The 21,751-nt window shown below is 55.7% G+C and overlaps 2 protein-coding genes across 2 annotated transcripts in view; both read right to left on the reverse strand.

Annotated features, from left to right (window-relative positions):
* The window catches only part of atp5pd (ATP synthase peripheral stalk subunit d), a 414,254-nt gene extending 394,033 nt beyond the window's left edge, over positions 1-20,221 (reverse strand). The window contains exon 1 of the mRNA XM_069929346.1: positions 20,216-20,221. The gene's annotated coding sequence lies outside the window, so the exon portion shown is untranslated. The remainder of the gene's footprint in view (positions 1-20,215) is intronic.
* The window catches only part of LOC138756892 (protein HID1-like), a 124,255-nt gene that overhangs the window by 102,110 nt on the left and 394 nt on the right, over positions 1-21,751 (reverse strand). Inside the window, exon 2 of the mRNA XM_069923284.1 lies at positions 21,293-21,433. Coding sequence (XP_069779385.1) covers positions 21,293-21,433 — 141 coding nt within the window. The remainder of the gene's footprint in view (positions 1-21,292; positions 21,434-21,751) is intronic.

A 21,751-nucleotide genomic window follows, 5' to 3' on the forward strand; every position in this document is an offset into this window, starting at 1 on the left:
ACATCTCTCCCACACAGTATCAAAGTGACCTGCCCACACCTCTCTCCCCCACAGTATCACAGTGACCTGATCCACACATCTCTCCCCCACAGTATCACAGTGACCAACCCAACACACCTCTCCCCCACAGTATCACAGTGACCTGCCCCACACATCTCTCCCCCACAGTATCACAGTGACCTGCCCCACACCTCTCACCCACAGAGTATCACAGTGACCTCCCACACCTCTCTCCCCCACAGTATCACTGTGACCTCCCCACACATCTCTCCCCCACAGTATCAGAGTGAACTGCCCCACACATTCCTCCCCCACAGTATCACAGTGACCTGCCCCACACATCTCTCCCCCACAGTATCATAGTGACCTGCCCACACATCTCTCCCCCACAGTATCACAGTGACCTCCCCACACAACTCTCCCCCACAGTATCACAATGACCTCCCCACTCATCTCTCCCCCGCAGTATCACAGTGACCTCCCCACACATCTCTCCCCCACAGTATCACAGTGACCTGCCCCACACATCTCTCCCCCACAGTATCACAGTGAACTGCCCCACACATCTCTCCCCCACAGTATCACAGTGACCTGTCCCACACATTCCTCCCCCACAGTATCACAGTGACCTGCCCCACACATCTCTCCCCCACAGTATCAAAGTGACCTGCCCCACACCTCTCTCCCCCACAGTATCACGGTGACCTCCCCAACACAACTCTCCCCCACAGTATCACAGTGACCTGCCCCACACATCTCTCCCCCACAGTATCACAGTGACTTGCCCACACATCTCTCCCCCACAGTATCACAGTGACCTCCCCACACATCTCTCCCCCACAGTATCACAATGACCTGCCCCACACATCTCTCCCCCACAGTATCACAGTGACCTCCCCACACATCTCTGTCCACAGTATCACAGTGACCTCCCCACACATCTCTCCCCCACATATCACAGTGACCTGCCCAACACATCTCTCCCCCACAGTATCAAAGTGACCTGCCCCACACCTCTCTCCCCCACAGTATCACAGTGACCTGCCCCACACATCTCTCCCCCACAGTATCACAGTGACCTGCCCCACACATCACTCCCCCACAGTATCACAGTGACCTTCCCACACATCTCTCCCCTACAGTATCACAGTGACCTCCCGACACATCTCTCCCCCACAGTATCACAATGACCTGCCCCACACCTCTCTCCCCCACAGTATCACAGTGACCTGCCCCACACATCTCTCCCCCACAGTATCAAAGTGACCTGCCCCACACCTCTCTCCCCCACAGTATCACAGTGACCTGCCCCACACATCTCTCCCTCACAGTATCACAGTGACCTGCCCCACACATCTCTCCCCCACAGTATCACAGTGACCTTCCCACACATCTCTCCCCCACAGTATCACAATTACCTGCCCCACTCATCTCTCCCCTGCAGTATCACAGTGACCTGGCCCACACATCTCTCCCACACAGTATCAAAGTGACCTGCCCACACCTCTCTCCCCCACAGTATCACAGTGACCTGATCCACACATCTCTCCCCCACAGTATAACAGTGACCAACCCAACACACCTCTCCCCCACAGTATCACAGTGACCTGCCCCACACATCTCTCCCCCACAGTATCACAGTGACCTGCACACACATCTGTCCCCCACAGTATCACAGTGACCTCCCCACACATCTCTCCCCCACAGTATCACAGTGACCTCCCCACACATCTCTCCCCCACAGTATCACAATGACCTGCCCCACACATCTCTCCCCCACAGTATCACAGTGACCTGCCCACACATCTCTCCCCCACAGTATCACAGTGACCTCCCCACACATCTCTCCCCCACAGTATAACAGTGACCTTCCCACACATCTCTCCCCCACAGTATCACAGTGACCTCCCTACACATCTCTCCCCCACAGTATCACAATGACCTGCCCCACACATCTCTCCCCCACAGTATCACAATGACCTGCCCCACTCATCTCTCCCCTGCAGTCTCACAGTGACCTCCCCACACATCTCTCCCCCACAGTATCAGTGACCTCCCCACACATCTCTCCCCCACAGTATCACAATGACCTGCCCCACACATCTCTCCCCCACAGTATCACAGTGACCTGCCCCACACATCTCTCCCCCACAGTATCAAAGTGACCTCCCACACCTCTCTCCCCCACAGTATCACTGTGACCTCCCCACACATCTCTCCCCCACAGTATCACAGTGAACTGCCCCACACATCCCACCCCCACAGTATCACAGTGACCTGCACACACATCTCTCCCCCACAGTATCACAGTGACCTCCCCACACATCTCTCCCCCACAGTATCACAGTGACCTCCCGACACATCTCTCCCCCACAGTATCACAATGACCTGCCCCACACATCTCTCCCCCACAGTATCATAGTGACCTGCCCACACCTCTGTCCCCCACAGTATCACAGTGACCTGATCCACACATCTCTCCCCCAGAGTATCACAGTGACCTCCCCACACATCTCTCCCCCACAGTATCACAGTGACCTCCCCACACATCTCTCCCCCACAGTATCACAGTGACCTGCCCCACACATCTCTCCCCCACAGTATGACAGTGAACTGCCCCACACATCCCTCCCCCACAGTATCACAGTGACCTGTCCAACACATTCCTCCCCCACAGTATCACAGTGACCTGCCCACACATCTCTCCCTCACAGTATCAAAGTGACCTGCCCCACACCTCTCTCCCCCACTGTATAACAGTGACCTCCCCACACATCTCTCCCCCACAGTATCACAGTGACCTCCCGACACATCTCTCCCCCACAGTATCACAATGACCTGCCCCACACCTCTCTCCCCCACAGTATCACAGTGACCTGCCCCACACATCTCTCCCCCACAGTATCAAAGTGACCTGCCCCACACCTCTCTCCCGCACAGTATCACAGTGACCTGCCCCACACATCTCTCCCCCACAGTATCACAGTGACCTGCCCCACACATCTCTCCCCCACAGTATCACAGTGACCTTCCCACACATCTCTCCCCCACAGTATCACAATTACCTGCCCCACTCATCTCTCCCCTGCAGTATCCCAGTGACCTGGCCCACACATCTCTCCCAAACAGTATCAAAGTGACCTGCCCACACCTCTCTCCCCCACAGTATCACAGTGACCTGATCCACACATCTCTCCCCCACAGTATCACAGTGACCAACCCAACACACCTCTCCCCCACAGTATCACAGTGACCTGCCCCACACATCTCTCCCCCACAGTATCACAGTGACCTGCCCCACACCTCTCACCCACAGAGTATCACAGTGACCTCCCACACCTCTCTCCCCCACAGTATCACTGTGACCTCCCCACACATCTCTCCCCCACAGTATCAGAGTGAACTGCCCCACACATTCCTCCCCCACAGTATCACAGTGACCTGCACACACATCTCTCCCCCACAGTATCACAGTGACCTCCCCACACATCTCTCCCCCACAGTATCACAGTGACCTCCCCACACATCTCTCCCCCACAGTATCACAGTGACCTGCCCCACACATCTCTCCCCCACAGTATCACAGTGAACTGCCCCACACATCTCTCCCCCACAGTATCACAGTGACCTGTCCCACACATTCCTCCCCCACAGTATCACAGTGACCTGCCCCACACATCTCTCCCCCACAGTATCAAAGTGACCTGCCCCACACCTCTCTCCCCCACAGTATCACGGTGACCTCCCCAACACAACTCTCCCCCACAGTATCACAGTGACCTGCCCCACACATCTCTCCCCCACAGTATCACAGTGACTTGCCCACACATCTCTCCCCCACAGTATCACAGTGACCTCCCCACACATCTCTCCCCCACAGTATCACAATGACCTGCCCCACACATCTCTCCCCCACAGTATCACAGTGACCTCCCCACACATCTCTGTCCACAGTATCACAGTGACCTCCCCACACATCTCTCCCCCACATATCACAGTGACCTGCCCAACACATCTCTCCCCCACAGTATCAAAGTGACCTGCCCCACACCTCTCTCCCCCACAGTATCACAGTGACCTGCCCCACACATCTCTCCCCCACAGTATCACAGTGACCTGCCCCACACATCACTCCCCCACAGTATCACAGTGACCTTCCCACACATCTCTCCCCTACAGTATCACAGTGACCTCCCGACACATCTCTCCCCCACAGTATCACAATGACCTGCCCCACACCTCTCTCCCCCACAGTATCACAGTGACCTGCCCCACACATCTCTCCCCCACAGTATCAAAGTGACCTGCCCCACACCTCTCTCCCCCACAGTATCACAGTGACCTGCCCCACACATCTCTCCCTCACAGTATCACAGTGACCTGCCCCACACATCTCTCCCCCACAGTATCACAGTGACCTTCCCACACATCTCTCCCCCACAGTATCACAATTACCTGCCCCACTCATCTCTCCCCTGCAGTATCACAGTGACCTGGCCCACACATCTCTCCCACACAGTATCAAAGTGACCTGCCCACACCTCTCTCCCCCACAGTATCACAGTGACCTGATCCACACATCTCTCCCCCACAGTATAACAGTGACCAACCCAACACACCTCTCCCCCACAGTATCACAGTGACCTGCCCCACACATCTCTCCCCCACAGTATCACAGTGACCTGCACACACATCTGTCCCCCACAGTATCACAGTGACCTCCCCACACATCTCTCCCCCACAGTATCACAGTGACCTCCCCACACATCTCTCCCCCACAGTATCACAATGACCTGCCCCACACATCTCTCCCCCACAGTATCACAGTGACCTGCCCACACATCTCTCCCCCACAGTATCACAGTGACCTCCCCACACATCTCTCCCCCACAGTATAACAGTGACCTTCCCACACATCTCTCCCCCACAGTATCACAGTGACCTCCCTACACATCTCTCCCCCACAGTATCACAATGACCTGCCCCACACATCTCTCCCCCACAGTATCACAATGACCTGCCCCACTCATCTCTCCCCTGCAGTCTCACAGTGACCTCCCCACACATCTCTCCCCCACAGTATCAGTGACCTCCCCACACATCTCTCCCCCACAGTATCACAATGACCTGCCCTACACATCTCTCCCCCACAGTATCACAGTGACCTTCCCACACATCTCTCCCCCACAGTATCACAATTACCTGCCCCACTCATCTCTCCCCTGCAGTATCCCAGTGACCTGGCCCACACATCTCTCCCAAACAGTATCAAAGTGACCTGCCCACACCTCTCTCCCCCACAGTATCACAGTGACCTGATCCACACATCTCTCCCCCACAGTATCACAGTGACCAACCCAACACACCTCTCCCCCACAGTATCACAGTGACCTGCCCCACACATCTCTCCCCCACAGTATCACAGTGACCTGCCCCACACCTCTCACCCACAGAGTATCACAGTGACCTCCCACACCTCTCTCCCCCACAGTATCACTGTGACCTCCCCACACATCTCTCCCCCACAGTATCAGAGTGAACTGCCCCACACATTCCTCCCCCACAGTATCACAGTGACCTGCACACACATCTCTCCCCCACAGTATCACAGTGACCTCCCCACACATCTCTCCCCCACAGTATCACAGTGACCTCCCCACACATCTCTCCCCCACAGTATCACAATGACCTGCACCACACATCTCTCCCCCACAGTATCACGGTGACCTGCCAACACATCTCTCCCCCACAGTATCACAGTGACCTCCCCACACATCTCTCCCCCACAGTAAAACAGTGACCTCCCCACACATCTCTCCCCCACAGTATCACAGTGACCTCCCCACACATCTCTCCCCCACAGTATCACAGTGACCTGCCCCACTCATCTCTCCCCCACAGTATCACAGTGAACTGCCCCACACATTCCTGCCCCACAGTATCACAGTGACCTGCACACACATCTCTCCCCCACAGTATCACAGTGACCTCCCCACACATCTCTCCCCCACAGTATCACAGTGACCTCCCCACACATCTCTCCCCCACAGTATCAGTGACCTCCCCACACATCTCTCCCCCACAGTATCACAATGACCTGCCCCACACATCTCTCCCCCACAGTATCACAGTGACCTGCCCCACACATCTCTCCCCCACAGTATCAAAGTGACCTCCCACACCTCTCTCCCCCACAGTATCACTGTGACCTCCCCACACATCTCTCCCCCACAGTATCACAGTGAACTGCCCCACACATCCCACCCCCACAGTATCACAGTGACCTGCACACACATCTCTCCCCCACAGTATCACAGTGACCTCCCCACACATCTCTCCCCCACAGTATCACAGTGACCTCCCGACACATCTCTCCCCCACAGTATCACAATGACCTGCCCCACACATCTCTCCCCCACAGTATCATAGTGACCTGCCCACACCTCTGTCCCCCACAGTATCACAGTGACCTGATCCACACATCTCTCCCCCAGAGTATCACAGTGACCTCCCCACACATCTCTCCCCCACAGTATCACAGTGACCTCCCCACACATCTCTCCCCCACAGTATCACAGTGACCTGCCCCACACATCTCTCCCCCACAGTATGACAGTGAACTGCCCCACACATCCCTCCCCCACAGTATCACAGTGACCTGTCCAACACATTCCTCCCCCACAGTATCACAGTGACCTGCCCACACATCTCTCCCTCACAGTATCAAAGTGACCTGCCCCACACCTCTCTCCCCCACTGTATAACAGTGACCTCCCCACACATCTCTCCCCCACAGTATCACAGTGACCTCCCGACACATCTCTCCCCCACAGTATCACAATGACCTGCCCCACACCTCTCTCCCCCACAGTATCACAGTGACCTGCCCCACACATCTCTCCCCCACAGTATCAAAGTGACCTGCCCCACACCTCTCTCCCGCACAGTATCACAGTGACCTGCCCCACACATCTCTCCCCCACAGTATCACAGTGACCTGCCCCACACATCTCTCCCCCACAGTATCACAGTGACCTTCCCACACATCTCTCCCCCACAGTATCACAATTACCTGCCCCACTCATCTCTCCCCTGCAGTATCCCAGTGACCTGGCCCACACATCTCTCCCAAACAGTATCAAAGTGACCTGCCCACACCTCTCTCCCCCACAGTATCACAGTGACCTGATCCACACATCTCTCCCCCACAGTATCACAGTGACCAACCCAACACACCTCTCCCCCACAGTATCACAGTGACCTGCCCCACACATCTCTCCCCCACAGTATCACAGTGACCTGCCCCACACCTCTCACCCACAGAGTATCACAGTGACCTCCCACACCTCTCTCCCCCACAGTATCACTGTGACCTCCCCACACATCTCTCCCCCACAGTATCAGAGTGAACTGCCCCACACATTCCTCCCCCACAGTATCACAGTGACCTGCACACACATCTCTCCCCCACAGTATCACAGTGACCTCCCCACACATCTCTCCCCCACAGTATCACAGTGACCTCCCCACACATCTCTCCCCCACAGTATCACAGTGACCTGCCCCACACATCTCTCCCCCACAGTATCACAGTGAACTGCCCCACACATCTCTCCCCCACAGTATCACAGTGACCTGTCCCACACATTCCTCCCCCACAGTATCACAGTGACCTGCCCCACACATCTCTCCCCCACAGTATCAAAGTGACCTGCCCCACACCTCTCTCCCCCACAGTATCACGGTGACCTCCCCAACACAACTCTCCCCCACAGTATCACAGTGACCTGCCCCACACATCTCTCCCCCACAGTATCACAGTGACTTGCCCACACATCTCTCCCCCACAGTATCACAGTGACCTCCCCACACATCTCTCCCCCACAGTATCACAATGACCTGCCCCACACATCTCTCCCCCACAGTATCACAGTGACCTCCCCACACATCTCTGTCCACAGTATCACAGTGACCTCCCCACACATCTCTCCCCCACATATCACAGTGACCTGCCCAACACATCTCTCCCCCACAGTATCAAAGTGACCTGCCCCACACCTCTCTCCCCCACAGTATCACAGTGACCTGCCCCACACATCTCTCCCCCACAGTATCACAGTGACCTGCCCCACACATCACTCCCCCACAGTATCACAGTGACCTTCCCACACATCTCTCCCCTACAGTATCACAGTGACCTCCCGACACATCTCTCCCCCACAGTATCACAATGACCTGCCCCACACCTCTCTCCCCCACAGTATCACAGTGACCTGCCCCACACATCTCTCCCCCACAGTATCAAAGTGACCTGCCCCACACCTCTCTCCCCCACAGTATCACAGTGACCTGCCCCACACATCTCTCCCTCACAGTATCACAGTGACCTGCCCCACACATCTCTCCCCCACAGTATCACAGTGACCTTCCCACACATCTCTCCCCCACAGTATCACAATTACCTGCCCCACTCATCTCTCCCCTGCAGTATCACAGTGACCTGGCCCACACATCTCTCCCACACAGTATCAAAGTGACCTGCCCACACCTCTCTCCCCCACAGTATCACAGTGACCTGATCCACACATCTCTCCCCCACAGTATAACAGTGACCAACCCAACACACCTCTCCCCCACAGTATCACAGTGACCTGCCCCACACATCTCTCCCCCACAGTATCACAGTGACCTGCACACACATCTGTCCCCCACAGTATCACAGTGACCTCCCCACACATCTCTCCCCCACAGTATCACAGTGACCTCCCCACACATCTCTCCCCCACAGTATCACAATGACCTGCCCCACACATCTCTCCCCCACAGTATCACAGTGACCTGCCCACACATCTCTCCCCCACAGTATCACAGTGACCTCCCCACACATCTCTCCCCCACAGTATAACAGTGACCTTCCCACACATCTCTCCCCCACAGTATCACAGTGACCTCCCTACACATCTCTCCCCCACAGTATCACAATGACCTGCCCCACACATCTCTCCCCCACAGTATCACAATGACCTGCCCCACTCATCTCTCCCCTGCAGTCTCACAGTGACCTCCCCACACATCTCTCCCCCACAGTATCAGTGACCTCCCCACACATCTCTCCCCCACAGTATCACAATGACCTGCCCTACACATCTCTCCCCCACAGTATCACAGTGACCTTCCCACACATCTCTCCCCCACAGTATCACAATTACCTGCCCCACTCATCTCTCCCCTGCAGTATCCCAGTGACCTGGCCCACACATCTCTCCCAAACAGTATCAAAGTGACCTGCCCACACCTCTCTCCCCCACAGTATCACAGTGACCTGATCCACACATCTCTCCCCCACAGTATCACAGTGACCAACCCAACACACCTCTCCCCCACAGTATCACAGTGACCTGCCCCACACATCTCTCCCCCACAGTATCACAGTGACCTGCCCCACACCTCTCACCCACAGAGTATCACAGTGACCTCCCACACCTCTCTCCCCCACAGTATCACTGTGACCTCCCCACACATCTCTCCCCCACAGTATCAGAGTGAACTGCCCCACACATTCCTCCCCCACAGTATCACAGTGACCTGCACACACATCTCTCCCCCACAGTATCACAGTGACCTCCCCACACATCTCTCCCCCACAGTATCACAGTGACCTCCCCACACATCTCTCCCCCACAGTATCACAATGACCTGCACCACACATCTCTCCCCCACAGTATCACGGTGACCTGCCAACACATCTCTCCCCCACAGTATCACAGTGACCTCCCCACACATCTCTCCCCCACAGTAAAACAGTGACCTCCCCACACATCTCTCCCCCACAGTATCACAGTGACCTCCCCACACATCTCTCCCCCACAGTATCACAGTGACCTGCCCCACTCATCTCTCCCCCACAGTATCACAGTGAACTGCCCCACACATTCCTGCCCCACAGTATCACAGTGACCTGCACACACATCTCTCCCCCACAGTATCACAGTGACCTCCCCACACATCTCTCCCCCACAGTATCACAGTGACCTCCCCACACATCTCTCCCCCACAGTATCACAATGACCTGCACCACACATCTCTCCCCCACAGTATCACAGTGACCTGTCCCACACATTCCTCCCCCACAGTATCACAGTGACCTGCCCCACACATCTCTCCCCCACAGTATCAAAGTGACCTGCCCCACACCTCTCTCCCCCACAGTATCACAGTGACCTCCCCAACACAACTCTCCCCCACAGTATCACAGTGACCTGCCCCACACATCTCTCCCCCACAGTATCACAGTGACCTGCCCCACACCTCTCACCCACAGAGTATCACAGTGACCTCCCACACCTCTCTCCCCCACAGTATCACAGTGACCTGCCCCACACATCTCTCCCCCACAGTATCACAGTGACCTTCCCACACATCTCTCCCCCACAGTATCACAGTGACCTCCCAACACATCTCTCCCCCACAGTATCACAATGACCTGCCCCACTCATCTCTCCCCTGCAGTATCACAATGACCTGCCCCACACATCTCTCCCCCACAGTATCAAAGTGACCTGCCCACACCTCTGTCCCCCACAGTATCACAGTGACCTGATCCACACATCTCTCCCCCAGAGTATCACAGTGACCTCCCCACACATCTCTCCCCAACAGTATCACAGTGACCTCCCCACACATCTCTCCCCCACAGTATCACAGTGACCTGCCCCACACATCTCTACCCCACAGTATCACAGTGAACTGCCCCACACATCCCTCCCCCACAGTATCACAGTGACCTGTCCAACACATTCCTCCCCCACAGTATCACAGTGACCTGCCCACACATCTCTCCCTCACAGTATCAAAGTGACCTGCCCCACACCTCTCTCCCCCACTGTATAACAGTGACCTCCCCACACATCTCTCCCCCACAGTATCACAGTGACCTCCCGACACATCTCTCCCCCACAGTATCACAATGACCTGCCCCACACCTCTCTCCCCCACAGTATCACAGTGACCTGCCCCACACATCTCTCCCCCACAGTATCAAAGTGACCTGCCCCACACCTCTCTCCCCCACAGTATCACAGTGACCTGCCCCACACATCTCTCCCTCACAGTATCACAGTGACCTGCCCCACACATCTCTCCCCCACAGTATCACAGTGACCTTCCCACACATCTCTCCCCCACAGTATCACAATTACCTGCCCCACTCATCTCTCCCCTGCAGTATCACAGTGACCTGGCCCACACATCTCTCCCACACAGTATCAAAGTGACCTGCCCACACCTCTCTCCCCCACAGTATCACAGTGACCTGATCCACACATCTCTCCCCCACAGTATCACAGTGACCAACCCAACACACCTCTCCCCCACAGTATCACAGTGACCTGCCCCACACATCTCTCCCCCACAGTATCACAGTGACCTGCCCCACACCTCTCACCCACAGAGTATCACAGTGACCTCCCACACCTCTCTCCCCCACAGTATCACTGTGACCTCCCCACACATCTCTCCCCCACAGTATCAGAGTGAACTGCCCCACACATTCCTCCCCCACAGTATCACAGTGACCTGCCCCACACATCTCTCCCCCACAGTATCATAGTGACCTGCCCACACATCTCTCCCCCACAGTATCACAGTGACCTCCCCACACAACTCTCCCCCACAGTATCACAATGACCTCCCCACTCATCTCTCCCCCGCAGTATCACAGTGACCTCCCCACACATCTCTCCCCCACAGTATCACAGTGACCTGCCCCACACATCTCTCCCCCACAGTATCACAGTGAACTGCCCCACACATCTCTCCCCCACAGTATCACAGTGACCTGTCCCACACATTCCTCCCCCACAGTATCACAGTGACCTGCCCCACACATCTCTCCCCCACAGTATCAAAGTGACCTGCCCCACACCTCTCTCCCCCACAGTATCACGGTGACCTCCCCAACACAACTCTCCCCCACAGTATCACAGTGACCTGCCCCACACATCTCTCCCCCACAGTATCACAGTGACTTGCCCACACATCTCTCCCCCACAGTATCACAGTGACCTCCCCACACATCTCTCCCCCACAGTATCACAATGACCTGCCTCACACATCTCTCCCCCACAGTATCACAGTGACCTCCCCACACATCTCTGTCCACAGTATCACAGTGACCTCCCCACACATCTCTCCCCCACATATCACAGTGACCTGCCCAACACATCTCTCCCCCACAGTATCAAAGTGACCTGCCCCACACCTCTCTCCCCCACAGTATCACAGTGACCTGCCCCACACATCTCTCCCCCACAGTATCACAGTGACCTGCCCCACACATCACTCCCCCACAGTATCACAGTGACCTTCCCACACATCTCTCCCCTACAGTATCACAGTGACCTCCCTACACATCTCTCCCCCACAGTATCACAATGACCTGCCCCACACATCTCTCCCCCACAGTATCACAATGACCTGCCCCACTCATCACTCCCCTGCAGTATCACAGTGACCTGGCCCACACATCTCTCCCACACAGTATCAAAGTGACCTGCCCACACCTCTCTCCCCCACAGTATCACAGTGACCTGATCCACACATCTCTCCCCCACAGTATCACAGTGACCTACCCAACACACCTCTCCCCCACAGTATCACAGTGACCTGCCCCACACATCTCTCCCCCACAGTATCACAGTGACCTGCCCCACACCTCTCACCCACAGAGTATCACAGTGACCTCCCACACATCTCTCCCCCACAGTATCACAGTGAACTGCCCCACACATCCCTCCCCCACAGTATCACAGTGAACTGCCCCACACATCCCTCCCCCACAGTATCAGTGACCTGCACACACATCTCTCCCCCACAGTATCACAGTGACCTCCCCACACATCTCTCCCCCACAGTATCACAGTGACCTGCCTCACATATCTCTCCCCCACAGTATCAAAGTGACCTGCCCCACACCTCTCTCCCCCACAGTATCACAGTGACCTGCCCACACATTTCTTCCCCACAGTATCACAGTGACCTCCCTACACATCTCTCCCCCACAGTATCACAGTGACCTCCCCACACATCTCTCCCCCACAGTATCACAGTGACCTGCCCCACACATCTCTCCCCCACAGTATCACAGTGACTTGCCCACACATCTCTCCCCCACAGTATCACAGTGACCTCCCCACACATCTCTCCCCCACAGTATCACAATGACCTGCCCCACACATCTCTCCCCCACAGTATCACAGTGACCTCCCCACACATCTCTGTCCACAGTATCACAGTGACCTCCCCACACATCTCTCCCCCACAGTATCACAATGACCTGCCCCACACCTCTCTCCCCCACAGTATCACAGTGACCTGCCTCACATATCTCTCCCCCACAGTATCAAAGTGACCTGCCCCACACCTCTCTCCCCCACAGTATCACAGTGACCTGCCCCACACATCTCTCCCCCACAGTATCACAGTGACCTCCCCACACATCTCTCCCCTACAGTATCACAGTGACCTCCCCACACATCTCTCCCCCACAGTATCACAGTGACCTGCCCCACACATCTCTTCCCCACAGTATCACAGTGACCTGCCCCACTCATCTCTCCCCCGCAGTATCAAAGTGACCTGCCCACACATCTCTCCCCCACAGTATCACAGTGACCTACCCAACACACCTCTCGCCCACAGTATCACAGTGACCTCCCCACACATCTCTCCCCCACAGTATCACAATGACCTGCCCCACACATCTCTCCCCCACAGTATCACAGTGACCTCTCCACACATCTCACCCCCACAGTATCACAATGACCTGCCCCACACATCTCTCCCCCAATGTATCACAGTGACCTCCCCACACATCTCTCCCCAACAGTATCACAATGACCTGCCCCACACATCTCTCCCCCAGAGTATCACAGTGACCTCCCCACACATCTCTCCCCCACAGTATCAGTGACCTCCCCACACATCTCTCCCCCACAGTATCACAATGACCTGCCCCACACATCTCTCCCCCACAGTATCACAGTGACCTGCCCCACACATCACTCCCCCACAGTATTGAAGTGACCTGCCCCAAACCTCTCTCCCCCACAGTATCACAGTGACCTGCCCCACAGATCTCTCCCCCACAGTATCACAGTGACCTGCCCCACACATTCTCCCCCACAGTATCAAAGTGACCTCCCCACACATCTCTCCCCCACAGTATCACAATGACCTGCCCCACAAATCTCTCACCCACAGTATCACAGTGACCTCCCCACACATCTCTCCCCAACAGTATCACAGTGACCTGCCCCACACATCTCTCCCCCACAGTATCACAGTGACCTCCCCACACATCTCTCCCCCACAGTATCACAGTGACCTCCCCACACATCTCTCCCCCACAGTATCAAAATGACCTGCCCCACACATCTCTCCCCCACAGTATCACAGTGACCTTCCCACACATCTCTCCCCCACAGTATCACAATGACCTGCCCCACACCTCTCCCCCACAGTATCACAATGACCTGCCCCACACCTCTCTCCCCCACAGTATCACAATGACCTGCCCCACACCTCTCTCGCGCACAGTATCACAGTGACCTGCCCCACACACCTCTCCCGCACAGTATCAAAGTGACCTGCCCCACACCCCTCTCCCCCACAGTATCACAGTGACCTGCCCCACACATCTCTCCCCCACAGTATCACAGTGACCTCCCCACACATCTCTCCCCCACAGTATCACAGTGACCTCCCCACACATCTCTCCCCCACAGTATCACAATGACCTGCCCCACACATCTCTCCCCCACAGTATCACAGTGACCTGCCCCACTCATCATTCCCCCACAGTATCACAGTGACCTGCCCCTCACATCTCTCCCCCACAGTATCAAAGTGACCTGCCCACACCTCTCTCCCCCACAGTATCACAGTGACCTGCCCCACACATCTCTCCCCCACAGTATCACAGTGACCTTCCCACACATCTCTCCCCCACAGTATCACAATGACCTGCCCCACACCTCTCCCCCACAGTATCACTGTGACCTTCCCACACATCTCTCCCCCACAGTATCAGTGACCTCCCCACACATCTCTCCCCCACAGTATCACAATGACCTGCCCCACACATCTCTCCCCCACAGTATCACAGTGACCTGCCCCACACATCTCTCCCCCACAGTATCAAAGTGACCTGCCCCATACCTCTCTCCCCCACAGTCTCACAGTGACCTGCCCCACACATCTCTCCCCCACAGTATCACAGTGACCTTCCCACACATCTCTCCCCAACAGTATCAGTGACCTCCCCACACATCTCTCCCCCACAGTATCACAATTACCTGCCCCACACATCTCTCCCCCACAGTATCACAGTGACCTGCCCCACACATCTCTCCCCCACAGTATCAAAGTGACCTGCCCCATACCTCTCTCCCCCACAGTATCACAGTGACCTGCCCCACACATCTCTCCCCCACAGTATCACAGTGACCTGCCCCACTCATCTCTCCCCCACAGTATCACAGTAACCTGCCCCACACATCTCTCCCCCACAGTATCACAGTGACCTTCCCAACACATCTCTCCCCCACAGTTTCACAGTGACCTGCCCCACACATCTCTCCCCCACAGTATCACAGTGACCTCCCCACACATCTCTCCCCCACAGTATCACAATGACCTGCCCCACAAATCTCTCCCCCACAGTATCACAGTGACCTCCCCACACCTCTCTCCCCCACAGTATCACAGTAACCTGCCCCACACATCTCTCCCCCACAGTATCACAGTGACCTCTCCACACATCTCACCCCCACAGTATCACAATGACCTGCCCCACACATCTCTCCCCCAATGTATCACAGTGACCTCCCCACACATCTCTCCCCAACAGTATCACAATGACCTGCCCCACACATCTCTCCCCCACAGTATCACAGTGACCTCCCCACACATCTCTCCCCCACAGTATCAGTGACCTCCCCACACATCTCTCCCCCACAGTATCACAATGACCTGCCCCACACATCTCTCCCCCACAGTATCACAGTGTCCTGCCCCACACATCACTCCCCCACAGTCTCGAAGTGACCTGCCCCAAACATCTCTCCCCAACAGTATCACAGTGACCTGCCCCACGCATCTCTCCCCCACAGTATCACAGTGACCTCCCCACACATCTCTCCCCCACAGTATCACAGTGACCTCCCCACACATCTCTCCCCAACAGTATCACAATGACCTGCCCCACACATCTCTCCCCCACAGTATCACAGTGACCTCCCCACACATCTCTCCCCCACAGTATCACAATGACCTGCCCCACACATCTCTCCCCCACAGTATCACAGTGACCTGCCCCACACATCACTCCCCCACAGTATCACAGTGACCTCCCCACACATCTCTCCCCCACAGTATCACAGTGACCTCCCCACACATCTCTCCCCAACAGTATCACAATGACCTGCCCCACACATCTCTCCCCCACAGTATCACAGTGACCTCCCCACACATCTCTCCCCCACAGTATCACAATGACCTGCCCCACACATCTCTCCCCCACAGTATCACAGTGACCTGCCCCACACATCACTCCCCCACAGTATCGAAGTGACCTGCCCCAAACCTCTCTCCCCCACAGTATCACAGTGACCTGCCCCACAGATCTCTCCCCCACAGTATCACAGTGACCTGCCCCACACATTCTCCCCCACAGTATCAAAGTGACCTCCCCACACATCTCTCCCCCACAGTATCACAATGACCTGCCCCACAAATCTCTCACCCACAGTATCACAGTGACCTCCCCACACATCTCTCCCCAACAGTATCACAGTGACCTGCCCCACACATCTCTCCCCCACAGTATCACAGTGACCTCCCCACAAATCTCTCCCCCACAGTATCACAGTGACCTCCCCACACATCTCTCCCCCACAGTATCAAAATGACCTGCCCCACACATCATTCCCCCACAGTATCACAGTGACCTGCCCCTCACATCTCTCCCCCACAGTATCAAAGTGACCTGCCCACACCTCTCTCCCCCACAGTATCACAGTGACCTGCCCCACACATCTCTCCCCCACAGTATCACAGTGACCTTCCCACACATCTCTCCCCCACAGTATCACAATGACCTGCCCCACACCTCTCCCCCACAGTATGACAGTGACCTTCCCACACATCTCTCCCCCACAGTATCAGTGACCTCCCCACACATCTCTCCCCCACAGTATCACAATGACCTGCCCCACACATCTCTCCCCCACAGTATCACAGTGACCTGCCCCACACATCTCTCCCCCACAGTATCAAAGTGACCTGCCCCATACCTCTCTCCCCCACAGTCTCACAGTGACCTGCCCCACACATCTCTCCCCCACAGTATCACAGTGACCTTCCCACACATCTCTTCCCCACAGTATCAGTGACCTCCCCACACATCTCTCCCCCACAGTATCACAATTACCTGCCCCACACATCTCTCCCCCACAGTATCACAGTGACCTGCCCCACACATCTCTCCCCCACAGTATCAAAGTGACCTGCCCCATACCTCTCTCCCCCACAGTATCACAGTGACCTGCCCCACACATCTCTCCCCCACAGTATCACAGTGACCTGCCCCACTCATCTCTCCCCCATAGTATCACAGTGACCTTCCCAACACATCTCTCCCCCACAGTTTCACAGTGACCTGCCCCACACATCTCTCCCCCACAGTATCACAGTGACCTCCCCACACATCTCTCCCCCACAGTATCACAATGACCTGCCCCACAAATCTCTCCCCCACAGTATCACAGTGACCTCCCCACACCTCTCTCCCCCACAGAATCACAGTAACCTGCCCCACACATCTCTCCCCCACAGTATCACAGTGACCTCTCCACACATCTCTCCCCCACAGTATCAAAGTGACCTCCCCACACATCTCTCCCCCACAGTATCACAATGACCTGCCCCACAAATCTCTCACCCACAGTATCACAGTGACCTCCCCACACATCTCTCCCCAACAGTATCACAGTGACCTGCCCCACACATCTCTCCCCCACAGTATCACAGTGACCTCCCCACACATCTCTCCCCCACAGTATCACAGTGACCTCCCCACACATCTCTCCCCAACAGTATCACAATGACCTGCCCCACACATCTCTCCCCCACAGTATCACAGTGACCTCCCCACTCATCTCTCCCCCACAGTATCAGTGACCTCCCCACACATCTCTCCACCACAGTATCACAATGACCTGCCCCACACATCTCTCCCCCACAGTATCACAGTGACCTGCCCCACACATCACTCCCCCACAGTATCGAAGTGACCTGCCCCAAACCTCTCTCCCCCACAGTATCACAGTGACCTGCCCCACAGATCTCTCCCCCACAGTATCACAGTGACCTGCCCCACACATTCTCCCCCACAGTATCAAAGTGACCTCCCCACACATCTCTCCCCCACAGTATCACAATGACCTGCCCCACAAATCTCTCACAGTGACCTCCCCACACATCTCTCCCCAACAGTATCACAGTGACCTGCCCCACACATCTCTCCCCCACAGTATCACAGTGACCTCCCCACACATCTCTCCCCCACAGTATCACAGTGACCTCCCCACACATCTCTCCCCCACAGTATCAAAATGACCTGCCCTACACATCTCTCCCCCACAGTATCACAGTGACCTTCCCACACATCTCTCCCCCACAGTATCACAATGACCTGCCCCACACCTCTCCCCCACAGTATCACAATGACCTGCCCCACACCTCTCTCCCCCACAGTATCACAATGACCTGCCCCACACCTCTCTCGCCCACAGTATCACAGTGACCTGCCCCACACATCTCTCCCGCACAGTATCAAAGTGACCTGCCCCACACCCCTCTCCCCCACAGTATCACAGTGACCTGCCCCACACATCTCTCCCCCACAGTATCACAGTGACCTCCCCACACATCTCTCCCCCACAGTATCACAGTGACCTCCCCACACATCTCTCCCCCACAGTATCACAATGACCTGCCCCACACATCTCTCCCCCACAGTATCACAGTGACCTGCCCCACTCATCATTCCCCCACAGTATCACAGTGACCTGCCCCTCACATCTCTCCCCCACAGTATCAAAGTGACCTGCCCACACCTCTCTCCCCCACAGTATCACAGTGACCTGCCCCACACATCTCTCCCCCACAGTATCACAGTGACCTTCCCACACATCTCTCCCCCACAGTATCACAATGACCTGCCCCACACCTCTCCCCCACAGTATCACAGTGACCTTCCCACACATCTCTCCCCCACAGTATCAGTGACCTCCCCACACATCTCTCCCCCACAGTATCACAATGACCTGCCCCACACATCTCTCCCCCACAGTATCACAGTGACCTGCCCCACACATCTCTCCCCCACAGTATCAAAGTGACCTGCCCCATACCTCTCTCCCCCACAGTCTCACAGCGACCTGCCCCACACATCTCTCCCCCACAGTATCACAGTGACCTTCCCACACATCTCTCCCCCACAGTATCAGTGACCTCCCCACACATCTCTCCCCCACAGTATCACAATTACCTGCCCCACACATCTCTCCCCCACAGTGACCTGCCCCACACTTCTCTCCCCCACAGTATCAAAGTGACCTGCCCCATACCTCTCTCCCCCACAGTATCACAGTGACCTGCCCCACACATCTCTCCCCCACAGTATCACAGTGACCTGCCCCACTCATCTCTCCCCCACAGTATCACAGTAACCTGCCCCACACATCTCTCCCCCACAGTATCACAGTGACCTTCCCAACACATCTCTCCCCCACAGTTTCACAGTGACCTGCCCCACACATCTCTCCCCCACAGTATCACAGTGACCTCCCCACACATCTCTCCCCCACAGTATCACAATGACCTGCCCCACAAATCTCTCCCCCACAGTATCACAGTGACCTCCCCACACATCTCTCCCCCACAGTATCACAGTGACCTGCCCCACACATCTCTCCCCCACAGTATCACAGTGACCTCCCCACACATCTCTCCCCCACAGTATCACAGTGACCTCCCCACACATCTCTCCCCCACAGTATCAAAATGACCTGCCCCACACATCTCTCCCCCACAGTATCACAGTGACCTACCCACACATCTCTCCCCCACAGTATCACAATGACCTGCCCCACACCTCTCTCTCCGACAGTATCACAGTGACCTGCCCCACACATCTCTCCCCCACAGTATCACAGTGACCTGCCCCACACATCCCTCCCCCACAGTATCACAGTGACCTGCCCCACACATCTCTCCCCCACAGTATCAAAGTGACCTGCCCCACACATCTCTCCCCCACAGTATCAGTGACCTGCCCCACAGTATCACTGTGACCTCCCCACACATCTCACCCCCACAGTATCAATGACCTCCCCACACATCTCTCCCCCACAGTATCACAGTGACCTGCCCCACACATCTCTCCCCCACAGTATCACAGTGACCTGCCCCACACATCCCTCCCCCACAGTATCACAGTGACCTGCCCCACACATCTCTCCCCCACAGTATCAAAGTGACCTGCCCCACACCTCTCTCCCCCACAGTATCACAGTGACCTGCCCTACACATCTCACCCCCAGAGTATCACAGTGACCTGCCCCACACATCTCTCCCCCACAGTATCAGTGACCTGCCCCACAGTATCACTGTGACCTCCCCACACATCTCACCCCCACAGTATCAATGACCTCCCCACACATCTCTCCCCCACAGTATCACACTGAACTGCCCCACACATCCCTCCCCTACAGTATCACAGTTACCTGCCCCACACATCTCTCCCCCACAGTTTCAAAGTGACCTGCCCACACATCTCTCCCCCACAGTATCAGTGACCACCCCACACCTCTCTCCCCCACAGTATCACAGTGACCTGCCCCACAACTTCTCTCCCCCACAGTATAACATTGACCTGCCCCACACCTCTCTCCCCCACAGTATCACAGTGACCTCCCCACACCTCTCTCCCCCACAGTATCACAGTGTCCTCCCCACACCTCTTTTCCCCACAGTATCACAGTGATCTGCCCCACTCCTCTCTCCCCCACAGTATCACAGTGACCTCCCCACACCTCTCTCCCCCACAGTATCACAGTGACCTCCCCACTCCTCTCTCCCCCACAGTATCACAGTGACCTCCCCACACCTCTCTCCCCCACTCTTGTCCCCATTTGTGTTCATTCTCCCTGAGTGTTTACAAGTTACTTACTTTGTTGAAATCACAGAGTTTCCAGAAAAGGACCAGCAGCTCCTGGTGGAACTGGATTTTCTTGGTGGAGTTGGGAAGATAGGTCTGCAGCAGAGGATTGTTAAGCAAACGAGCCAGGCCCTTCAGAATGAACTGAAAATCCTGTTGAATAAAAATCACTCATTTTTTTTGTCTTTCTGCATCAATGAACCCCTCAGAAAGCCTTTGTGGCACATCTCAATTAATGGGCAATATCTTTGCAGGTTCCAGGTCTCCAACCTCCTGCCCCACAACTCCTCAGCAGAAATAAAATGAAGCAAGAGGAAGTACTTAAAATCCCAAATCCCCAAGGGAGAGGCGACACAAATTAATTGCTGTTCAGGAATGTCTGTTGCTGATGAGCTCTCCATTAGTGGTGCACCATGGGTGAATGGAGATATTGAGGCAAGACGTCCAGCAGACACAGACTACACAGATCAT

This window comes from Narcine bancroftii, chromosome 3 (genome assembly GCF_036971445.1).
Source record: "Narcine bancroftii isolate sNarBan1 chromosome 3, sNarBan1.hap1, whole genome shotgun sequence".
In the NCBI taxonomy this organism is placed as follows: domain Eukaryota; kingdom Metazoa; phylum Chordata; class Chondrichthyes; order Torpediniformes; family Narcinidae; genus Narcine; species Narcine bancroftii.